General features: G+C 38.8%; 1 protein-coding gene across 1 annotated transcript; it reads right to left on the bottom strand.

The window, feature by feature from the left end:
• Positions 1-209: 209 nt before the first annotated feature.
• ogfod1 (2-oxoglutarate and iron-dependent oxygenase domain containing 1) lies at positions 210-14,305 on the bottom strand. The gene is made up of 13 exons (XM_061964130.2): positions 14,077-14,305; positions 13,606-13,751; positions 11,359-11,405; positions 9,473-9,573; positions 9,283-9,399; positions 9,124-9,215; positions 8,934-9,062; positions 8,744-8,857; positions 4,575-4,654; positions 4,225-4,490; positions 4,024-4,152; positions 474-532; positions 210-381 (listed from the first exon to the last, which is right to left on the bottom strand). Exons 1-13 carry the CDS (start codon positions 14,237-14,239, stop codon positions 232-234), a joined length of 1,593 nt encoding a protein of 530 aa, XP_061820114.2. The 5' UTR covers positions 14,240-14,305; the 3' UTR covers positions 210-231.
• Positions 14,306-14,662: the final 357 nt, after the last annotated feature.

Genomic DNA, 14,662 nt, shown 5'->3' with positions numbered 1-14,662 from the left:
GTGTATATTAAAACCTACACTTACTGTGTTTTATTGTACGTGTGCTATTTACTTCTATGAGTAGCACCTTCTCACAATACTGTCACAGTAAAGTTTAACATATACTGTGCATTATCATGATACAAGTAGCAGTGTCAATGAGACCAAAATAACTGAATGCACACATTTGGTGAATGCTTTTTTTTTAAACAGTACATGACTTAAACTAGTTTTGGAAGGTCAATATACATTTTATTCATAATACACAAACGAGAAGTCATACAGTACTCTGCCAGAACAACCCCTGTTGCTTTTCTGGTTGACATGTTTGACAAATTTCAGGGTTTCCTTGTCTCTGTAGACTAGAGCGAGGGAATTATCTTCTGGATTGACCGTCAGCAGCTTTAAAGAGCAGAAAAAGAGATTATGACGATCACTAAGTATTGACAGCAATATGTATGTAAAATGTACTTAATGCTCATGGTAACACTCACCTCCTCATCCTCTTCATTCGCAACGTAACAAGTGAAGCCTCCACACTCTGACTGCCAACCTAAAAAAGAAAAATTCATCAGCCTTTACTTTCATCCATCCAGTTGTCCTCATGTGTCCCTCTTCACACTCCTCTTTCTGATAGCACATCCATCCATCCATTTTCTACCGCTTATTCCCTTCGGGGTCGCGGGGGGCGATGGAGCCTATAATAATCTTAATTTTGACTGACACTATTAGATGTCATAATTTAATAATAGTATGTTTATCCAAAGACATGCACCTGGGGATAGGTTGATTGGCAACACTAAAATTGGCCCTAGTGTGTGAATGTGAGTGTGAATGTTGTCTGTCGATCTGTGTTGGCCCTGCGATGAGTTGGCGACTTGTCCAGGGTGTACACCGCCTTCCGCCCAATTGTAGCTGAGATAGGCTCTAGCGCCCCCCGCGACCCAGAAGGGAATAAGCGGTAGAAAATGGATGGATGGATGGATGTTTATCACTGTGATTGTGTTGAATAGCAGTGTAGTTATGCATTGTATCATATTGAAAGATGTTTCTAATGTTGCAGGTGTCCTATTCAGCTAAATAAGAGTCAATACTACATCGTGGCTTGCCAACCACAAGGCTAGGGGTAGGCTTGAACAGGGCTTCGAAACCCTTTATGAAGTAAGTGAAGAATAAATGTGGTCCTATTTCCTATTTTTTGGTCAATAAAACACATTTTATAACGTTTACCTAAATTGTATATACATGTTTTTTGGAACAAAGAACACAATCAAAATATATACATTCATTCTATTGCTGTGTCAGAGGTACAGTAGGCTGAACATTTTCCAGTCAATACTAGCAAATGATCAGGGTAGTGCTTGCAGGAGGACTTTGTGTGCCCCTTAATTCAACAAAAAACAACAATTTGAGGCTCTTGATGAATACATGAACTGGGACCACTGTACTGGCGTAAGTGTACTGGCTAAAGTGTGCTGGCTGTGCTAAGTGTAACCGGAAAACAGATTCAGGGCTTGCATTGATCATTGTTCTAAGACTGAAAGGGAAGCTGGGCTTCCTTAAAATGTAAAAATATAAGTGGTTAAATATGCACTTTTGTGCTTATAATTCATTGACTAAATATGCGCTAAAATGCGTTTCACTTTTGTTCAGAATTAGCTACTGACAAGACTTTCTTCTCATTCATGTGGTAGCGTCACTAAATATTGGTGAAGCTGAGCGTTCATTGACATCAATGTGGGAGCATACAGTGGGTTGTTCCACTACAGCCAAACTAGACAACCAGTAGATAAATGCTCGGCTTTGTCCCGCACATCGAACGCTCAGCGTCTCTGTAAATGCATGGAAAGTGGGCTTGGCCTCGGCTGGCCTGGACGCTGGGCTTAAGCATGATGATTGGATGATCTGTCTGAGGCTGAATCCCTTTTTCATGGACAGAAACAAATATCAAATCTGTGATCTTCAAATATAAACCACTGCCAGAGCATTTTTCAACTTTTTATTCCATTGTTCCGATTTTAACTAGAGAATATATAATACTTTAAATGACGTTTTCTTTGTCAAATCTAGCATCTTTATGTCTTGTATCTGTTATTGAATACTGTACTTGTGTTTACAGAGAAGCTGAAAATGAGCTTCCTCTACTTGAAAAAACAGCGGCTGCCACTGCATTGATGATGGGTCAATATTCAGTTGGGTGTTTTAGGTTTACAATTATTCTTATCTTTCTACGCCTTTACATGGCAGTAGTATTAGATAACTAGGTACAACCTTCCTACGAAAGAATCACATCCTCATACTTCCAGCAACATTCTGTCAGTACCTAACTGGAGATAATCCATCCATCCATTTTCTACCGCTTGTCCCTTTTGGGGTCGCTGGAGCCTATCTCAGCTGCATTCGGGCGGTAGGCGCGGTACACCCTGGACAAGTCGCCACCTCATCGCAGGGCCAACACAGATAGACAGACAACATTCACACTCACATTCACACACTAGGGACCATTTAGTGTTGCCAATCAACCTATCCCCAGGTGCATGTCTTTGGAGGTGGGAGGAAGCCGTAGTACCCGGAGGGAACCCACGCAGTCACGGGGAGAACATGCAAACTCCACACAGAAAGATCCCGAGCCCGGGATTGAACTCAGGACTACTCAGGACCTTTGTATTGTGAGGCAGATACACTAACCCCTCGTCCACCGTGCTGCCCACTGGAGATAATGATAATATCAATCAGGACTGCTATAAATAACGCTCCTCCTTCTTCTTTACCACAAAAGATATAAGCCTGCATTTTTAAAACTAATGTTGCAGAATTGCACTTAGTTTCATAATCTACAGTAGCTCACTAAGTCATTACATGCAACACATTTTACAAAGCATTTTTATTACCAATTATCTAGGGCTGCAGCGATTAATCAATTAATTTGATGAGATAAAACTTTGATTTATATTCTGTTGCTTCGATTAATCGTTTATTCAGTGTAGCTAAAAAAAATAGATACATTCCAGACTGAATGGAGTTCCCCGAACTTTAGATACGCAAACATAGTTTCCGCACAGCCGCTGTAATAGAGTGTACGTGGCTGTTAACAACCGATTTGCAATTTATTAATATAAATGCACATATGGTAAAAATGCCATTTTAATGTCGATGACATGCATTTATTTGAAAAAAAGAACGACATTATGGCAAACATAAAAATCTTTGTATATTTTGACTATTTACCCTTAATACGCATTGAGGCTATAAACCGTTTTATCCAATTACTTGATTAATCAAACAAACTAATTGATAGAAAATCCATACTATGCATGTTCGAAATAAACTGAAACTGAACTGAACTGAATAGTCAATTACTAAAAACATTTACGGCTGCAGAGAAATAATACAAATTCAAATAAAACTTGGATATACTTTAAAGTAAGTCATTTAACTGCTTCTAAAGCAGTGTGGATTTATTAGTCACTAAAAATGACTCAACACAGCAAGTACCAAGATAATTGTATCATGCCTACAGTCAAGCATTGTAATGGTAGCGTCTTATCTTGGACTGCATGAGTGCTGCTGGTACTGAGGAGCTGCAGTTCATAGAGAGAAAAATGAACACCAACATGTACTGTGACATTATGGTGGTGGACAAGCACAAGGTGTCTAACAACCACCAGCAATGTCATCACGGAGGAGTGGAGAAGGATTCCAGTAACAACCAGTGCAGCTCCGGTAAATTCCATGCCCAAGGGAGGTTAGGGCAGTGCTAGACAACAATGGCGCCACACTACATTATTGACACTTTGGACACAATTTGGACATGTTCCCTGCGAGGTGTACTCACATACTGTATGTTGCCAGCTATTTACACTATAATGGCGGTGTGTTGATTTATTTTCGGTGAATAATGAATTTGTACTGCTTTCCAAGGTGTACTTTGACTTCTACTACCAAGTTATTGTATAGTCATTTCTAAAGTATTGTGAAGCTATAATAAAATGCTTGCTGAAATGTAAAAGATTGAGAGGGAGAGAATACTCCTTGTTGACTCACCTGCACAGCTGAAAGGCAAGATGAGGTCCAGTGCATATTCTGTTTGTGCTGCCTCTCCATCGTGCAGTAAAGTGTAGCTGCCATGGGACCATCGTCGCACTTCACCGCAACAATGGGGTGTGCTCGGCTCTGAGTAGGGAAATAAAATAAAAATGTAGCTGCAGAAAAACACATTTTCTGCAAACTTTTGAATATACACACCTTTGCTTTTATCTGCTGTTTCATCTGAAGAGCCTGTGGCTTCTTCATCCATTACGTTGCTTTTCTTTTTCTCTTCATCTTTATTTTCATTATCACCCTTATCATCATCATCATCATCATCATCATCATCATCAGCTGGGCACAAGTAATGCAATCGAAGGCCTGTAAAGTTGGAGAGGAGCAGGAAGAAGGACTCTGAACGAAGCAGCTCCCAACAAGCACTCACACACTGAGGCAAGGTGTCCAGACAGGCTGTTTCATAGCATCTAAGTGCATAAAAATTAAACAATCACACACAAAAAGGCAAATAATCTGTGAAAAGCATAGATCATGTGCGGAGCAACCCCCACCTCTTATTGGCAGGGCCTTTCCTCGTCCACTGAATCTGCGCGAGCTTTAGGGCATCACTCACCTGGCTGAATTTCTCCTTCTGATAACACATTCATGCACACAATCAGGAAGAGGAACATAACAAAAGTTGTACAATTTTCTGGAAAATATGCCTTGGAAGTCAATCCATCATCATGTTTGACATAGGAATGGCTACCAAATGTGTTACTTTTATAGGTACCGACCAAAATCTGTCGGCACTACCGGGTGCCGATTGACGTAAAATCAAACTAATGGACAATATTTTGATACCTTCGTTGCATGTGACATCATATTCGGCACCGGCTCCAGCACTTGGCAATGAAACAAGTACTTAGAGTGGACTCAGCCGGACTGCCTCGAAGTAATGTTCCAATTTTCCATGGCAACAAAGCAAGAATACCTAATAGAAAGGATTCGAAACAACAGTAAGGCTACACTTTTTGACACACGCTAGCTCAATGCTAATTTACATTGAATTGTCAATATACATGCTACCGATTAGCATTATTGATTTTACATGGAGATTTCAACACCTCCGAATTTGGTGATCAAAACTAGAACTAAGATGCACATTACAATTAAACGGCCGGTGTGTAGTAAGTACAATATTTACAGTACAATCACTTTGTAAGACTCAAAAAAATACTACTGGCACATTCAACTTAATGGCAAAGTTGGAATTGCAACTGCATGCAATGTCTAATATACAGGTAAAAGCCAGTAAATTAGAATATTTTGAAAAACTTGATTTATTTCAGTAATTGCATTCAAAAGGTGTAACTTGTACATTATATTTATTCATTGCACACAGACTGATGCATTCAAATGTTTATTTCATTTAATTTTGATGATTTGAAGTGGCAACAAATGAAAATCCAAAATTCCGTGTGTCACAAAATTAGAATATTACTTAAGGCTAATACAAAAAAGGGACTTTTAGAAATGTTGGCCAACTGAAAAGTATGAAAATGAAAAATATGAGCATGTACAATACTCAATACTTGGTTGGAGCTCCTTTTGCCTCAATTACTGCGTTAATGCGGCGTGGCATGGAGTCGATGAGTTTCTGGCACTGCTCAGGTGTTATGAGAGCCCAGGTTGCTCTGATAGTGGCCTTCAACTCTTCTGCGTTTTTGGGTCTGGCATTCTGCATCTTCCTTTTCACAATACCCCACAGATTTTCTATGGGGCTAAGGTCAGGGGAGTTGGCGGGCCAATTTAGAACGAAATACCATGGTCCGTAAACCAGGCAGGGGTAGATTTTGCGCTGTGTGCAGGCGCCAAGTCCTGTTGGAACTTGAAATCTCCATCTCCATAGAGCAGGTCAGCAGCAGGAAGCATGAAGTGCTCTAAAACTTGCTGGTAGACGGCTGCGTTGACCCTGGATCTCAGGAAACAGAGTGGACCGACACCAGCAGATGACATGGCACCCCAAACCATCACCCAACCATGCAAATTTTGCATTTCCTTTGGAAATCGAGGTCCCAGAGTCTGGAGGAAGACAGGAGAGGCACAGGATCCACGTTGCCTGAAGTCTAGTGTAAAGTTTCCACCATCAGTGATGGTTTGGGGTGCCATGTCATCTGCTGGTGTCGGTCCACTCTGTTTCCTGAGATCCAGGGTCAACGCAGCCGTCTACCAGCAAGTTTTAGAGCACTTCATGCTTCCTGCTGCTGACCTGCTCTATGGAGATGGAGATTTCAAGTTCCAACAGGACTTGGCGCCTGCACACAGCGCAAAATCTACCCGTGGCTAGTTTACGGACCATGGTATTTCTGTTCTAAATTGGCCCGCCAACTCCCCTGACCTTAGCCCCATAGAAAATCTGTGGGGTATTGTGAAAAGGAAGATGCAGAATGCCAGACCCAAAAACGCAGAAGAGTTGAAGGCCACTATCAAAGCAACCTGGGCTCTCATAACACCTGAGCAGTGCCAGAAACTCATCGACTCCATGCCACGCCGCATTAACGCAGTAATTGAGGCAAAAGGAGCTCCAACCAAGTATTGAGTATTGTACATGCTCATATTTTTCATTTTCATACTTTTCAGTTGGCCAACATTTCTAAAAAACCCCTTTTTTGTATTAGCCTTAAGTAATATTCTAATTTTGTGACACACGGAATTTTGGATTTTCATTTGTTGCCACTTCAAATCATCAAAATTAAATGAAATAAACATTTGAATGCATCAGTCTGTGTGCAATGAATAAATATAATGTACAAGTTACACCTTTTGAATGCAATTACTGAAATAAATCAAGTTTTTCAAAATATTCTAATTTACTGGCTTTTACCTGTATAATGTTTTCAAATTATACTCAGAAGTGTAAAAAAACAAGACATAACAACTGGACAGCATAGTTATCATTATCAGCTGGTACCGTACCAATTGGTAACGAATCGGTTCAAATGTGAAAGATATTCATCCCTACTGTGACATCACGTGAGATGTCAGCAGATCTTGGGGAACCACATCTGCGGTGCCCTTCAAGGTTTCTCATTGTCCCATTGGGTTGAGTTTTTTCTTGCCCTGATGTGAGCAGAGGATGTTGTTGTGGCTTGTGCAGCCCTTTGAGACACTTGTGATTTAGGGCTATATAAGTGAACATTGATTGATTGTTTGCCTGGCAGCCCATCCATTGTGGGTGGGCTAATTAATCTCTGTCCTGTCATTAGCTACTGTGCTAGGTGCTACTTTGTGTGAAGTGTTTTTAGCCTTTTTACAGCACTTTTCTAGTTATGCTAGCTCAATATGAGTCTAAAGGAAACAATGCACAAGCGATGTGTGGTTTAAAACAGTCAGGAAGTATCCACAGCGTTGTCGACACTGTTCTCCCCAATCCCCCTACCTTCCGCTGCACACCAGGAAGATTAAACAAAACAAGGTAAAGTGGGTTTATTTTGTTTTATTCCTAATTATTGTTGCGATCTGGCTGTTAAAGTTAAGGAGTTTTGTAATTTTAAACTGAGTGCACCCTTGGGATAGTTACAGTATGTGTGCGTGTGGCGGCCGCATAGGAAAAGGGACGGTTTAGCCAGTTGTTGTTTTGGCTTTGTTATTAAATAGAAAGTTGATCCATGTTTATCTGATATACAGTACTGTACAGCGCTTTATATTGTGTTGAAAGTGTACAAACGTTTACTAAAACATGAACTTTTGTCGAGGCTGAAACCCATTATTTATGTTTACATTGTTTCTAATGGAGAGATGTGCTTCAATATACAAACCTTTCTATTTACGAACCCTGTTCAAAAACTAATGAAGTTCGCAAATTGAGGTTCAACTGTACTATTTTAAAATGTTACTCAAAACATCGGCTGTACATTTAATATTGGTTTATGGAGGTGATAGTTGGAGCCTGGAATGAATCAATTCACTTGATGTAATTAAAAAAAAATTCTTTTTTTTTTTTTTTTTACATCAAATCACTTAGTAGGGAGCTGGACTTACTCCTAGCAAGATGCAAACAAATGCATATGTAAAAGTTTCTTTCACATAAGAAATATTTTAATAATAAAAATTCTATATGAAAAAAACGAACATCATTAAAAAAATACAAAAGGACAAAAAACGCATCAATTTAATTTGTTTTATTCAGCCATTTAAGTCATCTCGCAGTTAAAAAAATATATAATTATTTTGCTGAATAGATATGATTTTTGACCGTCCAAAATGTTGACACACGTAGGACGAAGAATTCTCATTTGTCGATCGTCTGTCTGTGCAGTGCAAGCACTGGTCGCGCAGGCGTGCGTGGAACTGTCAGTTGACACGTCCTTCTGACACGTGTTAAATAAAACGCAAAATAGTGCTCGCAAAATGGTGATGAGTGTTGATAAATCACATTGCGCGTGCTTAATTATTATAATGCATCTTCTCCTCCCAGTATTGTGGGTGTTTTGATGATCAACATACAGTATATTCTGCATATTAATGAAGACAGAGACGCAAAATGGATTGCACGCCTTGGTCTGTTCTCTTAACAGACGCAATTCACTTTGCACACGTTTAGTGGATCAGCTTTGCGAGTGTTATCATGTTTGCACGTGTTTTAGACACAAACACCTTTAGTGAACCAGGCCCTTAGTGTCCGATTGTGTTCAACACTAGAGATTTCACTGTTGTTTAAAGCATGAAACACATTTACCCTGAGAAAATCTTTAAGCTGGATTTCCGAATTGTCCTCAAACTCTCCTTGAATGTGCTCCTGGTGGGAAATATCCAAGTAGATGGGATTTACCCACTCTAGCAGCACTGTCTCCTTTGATTTGACATGCAGACACAACAATCAGCACAGAGTTCAATCAATGTGCACTTTTGACTTTAAAAAAACTCACGTCTCTTGGTAAGTGTGGACTCCTTGTGATGGGAGGTTCTACATGGCGGGGAGGACGTTCCAGTGATGGACCGTGAAACCAGCCACTCAGAGATAGACGACATTTGTCCTCTGACAAAACCTCAGACACCTGGACATATGCAAACATGTCCACTATTTGTCTCTTTGATTAAAAAGAAGATAACTCTTACTTGATGAAAGGAGACTGGAGACACTTCAAAAAGTACGAGTGTGTTCCAAGAAGGCACAAGTGATTTGGCAACACTCCGTGGTTGGCAATGACCTAATAACAAGAATTTTGTTACTAAAGACGCTGATTGTCGCAATGCAGGACTAAAACATAAACTGACGGTCTGTTGTGTAAAGATCAAGGGATCCCCCATCGCTGCTCTGCCATTGAGGTACAAGGTAGAGAATGAAAGCAACACGCCTGCCTTCCAGTTCATCATCGTGACACAAAAGCACATCTGGAAACATGTGAGAAATACATGAAAACAACACAATAATTCTTTCAGCTGAAAACTTTGTGCTGATGCTCACCTGTGTATTCATATTTGGCACAAGAAATATCCACAGTGGGCTCCAATTTGACCCCCAGAACTTCTTCAAGCCATAGCCGGAATTGTCCAAACAGTGCTGACCTGAAATTATAGATTAATTTTGAATTCTATATTTTTAATCGACCTCTACTAAACAGGAGTGTGACAAGGAAGCAGTTTATGTGTTGGTTAGAGCTGTTGGAGGTCTCAGTCTAGAGGCAGCTGCATCTATGGTTTCAATCTGCCGTGACATTTTGTTGCAACATGAATAATAAACGAGCCAAAGAGGAAGCCTTCATTTTGCTTTTAATCATGGTTCACATTCACCAGGGTGGATTGCTCCAGGAGGTGCATATCATAAATACATATTTAGAACAAATTAAGCTTGTTGTTTTTTCAAAAGCATTGTATCGGCATTCTAAATCAGATTAAATCTTGCTTCTGTAATGACACAAAACGTGTGTTGCATTGATTTAAATTCTGTGATGCTCTCTTATTTAGAGGCCTGATGCTTAGCAGCTGTTTAGAATCAATGTATTGACATTTTCATGAATTACAGTGTATTATTAACTCTGTATTCAAAAATACAAAGATCTACAGTAAAGAAGAAGGCAGTGTCAGAGTGTTCTATTAATAATGTGAATTACTGCTATATTTGGGATGTTCACTTGCAAATAAAAAAAACAGTATACTAATTGGGCATCAAGAGTAATCTCTGGCTCCCTCTGGTGGCAATAGAAAGCCATAAATGTGTCCAATGGCCTAATTTTCTTTGAACCTGTCTTAATATTGATGATGGTCACGATCTAGATTAGAATCATACTGTCTAATCATTTGGGGAAAGTAAATGACTGGACATACCTCAAAGTTGAAACATAATCACATAAGGCCCCCCCTGATCCTGTCAATTAATGAATGACAGGGCGCTTCATATTTATTTTTTCATTATAGCCTTTAGAATTTGGGCTGTCAAAGTTAACGAGTTAACTCATGCGTTTATTCACAAAACATTATCGCTTTAATCATGTATATTTGCAGATTAATCACGGAATTTGTGACAGGACATGATCCTTTACCTTAACCACAGATGGTTGGTTACCTTAAAGCCGCAGCAGGTTTCTTTACGGTCAACAGTCACCTCGACGGTACTTTAGATGAAACAGTTAAGAAGATTTTGAACAAATAAATGACGTGCATTCAAGTAAAGTGTTTAAAAATGCTCATGTGGTACATTCAGACAATTAGATTGTATTTATGTCAACATATTGGGATCCCAAATTTAAGTTATGCATGCAAGTAATTGACTGCAATTAATCAAAATGCACGATTTAAAAATTAATCATTTGAAGGCACTAATAAGAATTTAGCAGCAAAATTCTCCAAATTCTTAATGTTTATTGTGGCGCACACTGTTAGTGCTTGGTTGCTAATTCAATGTATAGGGATAAAAATAGTTCAATTTCGTGTTTTCATTTTGTTAAATTTATTATTTTGCACTAAAAACACAACTTATTGAAACATTGATTTCCCATGAAGGTGTTTTATACTAAACATGCATCAAATTAAATTCAATATTAATTTTGTTAAAATTCAAAATTATTTAACACATTTAAAAAGTGTGAAAAAATTGTGTAATCAAATCAAATCCAACGATATTTATAAAGCGTGTTTCATACATAAAAATAAATGCCACCCAAAGTGCTTTAGAGACTTAAACTGAAGGGGAGGGGGACATTCAAATACAATTCTGCTTGGGACCCCAATTTAGCCTGGGGCAGCCCTGTAATCAAGTGTAATTACAGCCAGCTCCCATTTATCATCTATGTCGCTCATCCACATTTTACGAAACTGTTTCTGTCTTACTGAAACAAAACAGTAGAAACTCACCTTATCCCTGAGATGTGTGGCTCCGTTCTCTTTCTCAAGTCATCAGACTGTAGGTAGAAATCATTTTTGAAAAAGTGACCAAACTCCTCATCTTCACGCACTAACTTTAAACATAGATCAAGGGCCAGCCTGATGAATCAACATTCTCCATCTGTTCTTACCAGAGGTGTGGACTCAAGTCACATGACTTGGACTCGAGTCAGACTCGAGTCATGAATTTGATGACTTTAGACTCGACTTGACAAAATGTAAAAAGACTTGCAACTCGACTTAGACTTTAACATCAATGACTTGTGACTTCACTTGGACTTGAGCCTTTTGAATTGACATGACTTGACATGACTTGCTACTTTCCCCAAAACCCAAAGATGAAAAAGTTATTCGGGAGCGCTCCGTATTTTTCATTGTGTACTTGTCTATCAGCGTTGCGTGTGTCAGCTGGTGTGGTCTCAGTACAACAGCCAATCAAATTAGATCTACTTTGTTTTCATCACACAGCATTCATCCAATCAAATTGCAGGACAACCAACGAAGAAGACATGTCCAAACCACACGCCAGTGAACAAAAAATGATACCTAAAATAATTTTGTTTGGGTATAAAAATTACGAGGTGGTCAACACAAAACGGTTTGCAGTATGCAACACATGCGGTTCGAAAATTACTGATGGAGAGGCAACAACTTCCAACTTCGTCCGGCATTTGAAGTTGCACAAAGAACGGTAAGTTTTGAATGTAAGATAACGTTTATTGGCTAAGTAACGTGACTTTTATTTGCTGTGTAGTTAAATCAGTGAGGCTATAAACTCACTGCTAACGTTATAACGTTATTGCAAACACGGGAATCTGTTGCAGTTCACTACCTTATTCATACTTTTTGTTCAGTGATTTTTTTTAAGCAGGGTTACGTTAGTCAATATATCACACGTAACGTTAGACGGCGGTCAGCAGCACCGCGTATTTTAGCCACCTAAAAAAAGACAAAAATAGTAAAATAAAGGTCAGTTAAAATGTATACTATATTATAAATATGTGTACCGTTTTAGCTAGCTTTCTGACATACTGTTGGTTGTTTACCTCAGTGGTCCCCAACCACCGGGCCGTGGCCCGGTACTGGTCCGTGGATCGATTGGTATCGGGCCGCACAAGAAATAATTTTTTCTTTTTTTCTTTTTTTAATTAAATCAACATAAAAAACACAAGATACACTTACAAGTAGTGCACCAACCCAAAACAACTCTCTCCCCCCTTTTGTTCTGGGCATTGAACATGAAGACTCTTCCTTCACTGTTCCGAGTGGCCATGAGAGTCTTGGCAGTGCCTGCCTCCAGTGCTCCAGTGGAGCGAGTTTTCAGCCATGGTGGCATCATACTACGCCCCCATCGTGCACAAATGACTGACAGACTCTTGGCTAATTTGGTCTTTTGCAAATGCAATGCAGCATAGGGCCCTGACATATAAAAAGTACAACTTTTTTGTTATGTTCACGTATATGTCATGTTTTTTCAATGTTAACACTTTTGTACAAATAAGTACATTTGCACTTTATTTTTCAATGTGTTTGTTCTGTAAAGGAATGAGTTAATGTTTAAAATGACTGGTTAATAGTGCTATTATAAAGTGCAATGTCAGCACAATTTTCTTTCCTGCAATTTAAAATGCACTTGTTTTAATAAATAAATACAGCGTTTGAAAAGCATACACAGTCTGTGTTAATATATTAGTCTGTGGTTAAAAGGACTTGAAAGGACTCGAAACTCAAAATGCAGGACTTAGGACTTGACTTGAGACTTTCCAGTCTTGACTTTGGACTTGACTCGGGGCTTGCCTGTCTTGACTCGGGACTTGACTCGGACTTGAGGGCAAAGACTTGAGACTTACTTGTGACTTGCAAAACAATGACTTGGTCCCACCTCTGGTTCTTACCTTATAAAGTAGACCTATTACTTCCTCACACACACACCATCACCTAGTAGGTAGACTACTTGTTATCTTATTTTTTTTCTATATACTATGTTTAATTGTGTTTGTTAATTTACTGCCTGAGGTGAGAACCTTGCATACGCCTTTTTGGGTTTATTTTCTCACCTGAACTTATTTCTTATTATGTATTTCTCATTACTAATTTCTTGTCTCCATGTTGTTGTTTTTACAATGTTACCTATTGTACTGTTTATATTGTGAGAATAGATAAATAATAAAATAAATAAAAAATGCATAAACCAACAAGGAAAATATTTGAAGTTACCTGTTTAAATTTGTATAGATCGTTGGACTTGGTGTGAAAGTTGAGTGTGAGTAGTTCTCTCTGCAGGTTCTCCAAAAAATTCCCACCGTGGATGAAGTTTTTGATGACGCAGTGAGGAAAAGGCTGACAGTCTAACTCCAAATCACCTGCGCAATAACATGATGGATATGTTAACTACAAAACTATTTGATATTTTACTTGCAATCATTAAATACTTAATGGCCAACAACCAAGAAGATAATAGACATATTGTTAAATTAGTACATTTTCATCATGATTTTAAAAGTTTAACTAGAATAGCCATTGTCAGTGAGAGACGATTAATGCAGTTGTTTTATATTTATGTACTTTTTTTTATATCAACATATGTGTAAAACAAAAAGTTGCATTTACAGCTATTTGCTGTCAATGTTAGCCTAGCTACAAATACCCAAGCTAACTAGCTCGTAGGGCTGTGTTGACTTCACGGACCGTGGGTATAGTGGGACTTCTGGTTCCACGCCTCCTTCACTGTCCTCCTCACGTTCTCGTCTCTAACAACAAGGCACAGTTCTGCTGTTGTTTCACAATTATTTGTCTTGTTTTTCCTCTTGTTTGACTTTATAGAGTAACACTGTTTCCTTTTAGAGGCCATGGTGGCGTTTATGAGCTCGACTGGACGCGCTTAAAAATGTCTAATTCACGATGACGTCAACATAGGTGGCCTTTTCGTCGCAGATAAATGACGTTGGCGGATGCATTGTCGAACCTGAATAGAAGCTTGTACATACTAATCTTCATGTAATAAAACCCTCTACATTTGAAATATACAAATTTAAAAAACAAAAGCTTGTACATATAATACGCGTTTAAAATGGTAAGTTATTGTAAACTTACATTTTCTAAAACATTGTCCCACATGCTGTTTTTACAAGAAACATCCCCCATTGCCATGTTGAAATTAGTATGTGTCGGACAGATGTTCCTCCCGTATTTCGTGTTAACATGCCTTCTCAGTGAGTGCGGTTAAGGGATTTGCAGTTAATATTTGAATAAAAACTAAGTGATTGTTGTCACG

Source organism: Nerophis lumbriciformis, linkage group LG06 (genome assembly GCF_033978685.3).
Source record: "Nerophis lumbriciformis linkage group LG06, RoL_Nlum_v2.1, whole genome shotgun sequence".
In the NCBI taxonomy this organism is placed as follows: Eukaryota; Metazoa; Chordata; class Actinopteri; order Syngnathiformes; family Syngnathidae; genus Nerophis; species Nerophis lumbriciformis.
Note: the sequence above shows the minus strand (reverse complement) of the source record. Positions and strands in the feature narration are given on the sequence as shown.

Excerpts from the sequence above, each read along its gene's own strand:
- ogfod1 (XM_061964130.2), bottom strand. The coding sequence starts at position 14,239 with ATGGCCTCTAAAAGGAAACAGTGTTACTCTATAAAGTCAAACAAGAGG. Across the intron at positions 4,655-8,743 it reads AGCTTAAAGATTTTCTCAGG|AAGGAGAAATTCAGCCAGGT; the intron begins GTAAATGTGTTT and ends ATGTGTTATCAG. Across the intron at positions 382-473 it reads CGAATGAAGAGGATGAGGAG|CTGCTGACGGTCAATCCAGA; the intron begins GTGAGTGTTACC and ends TGCTCTTTAAAG.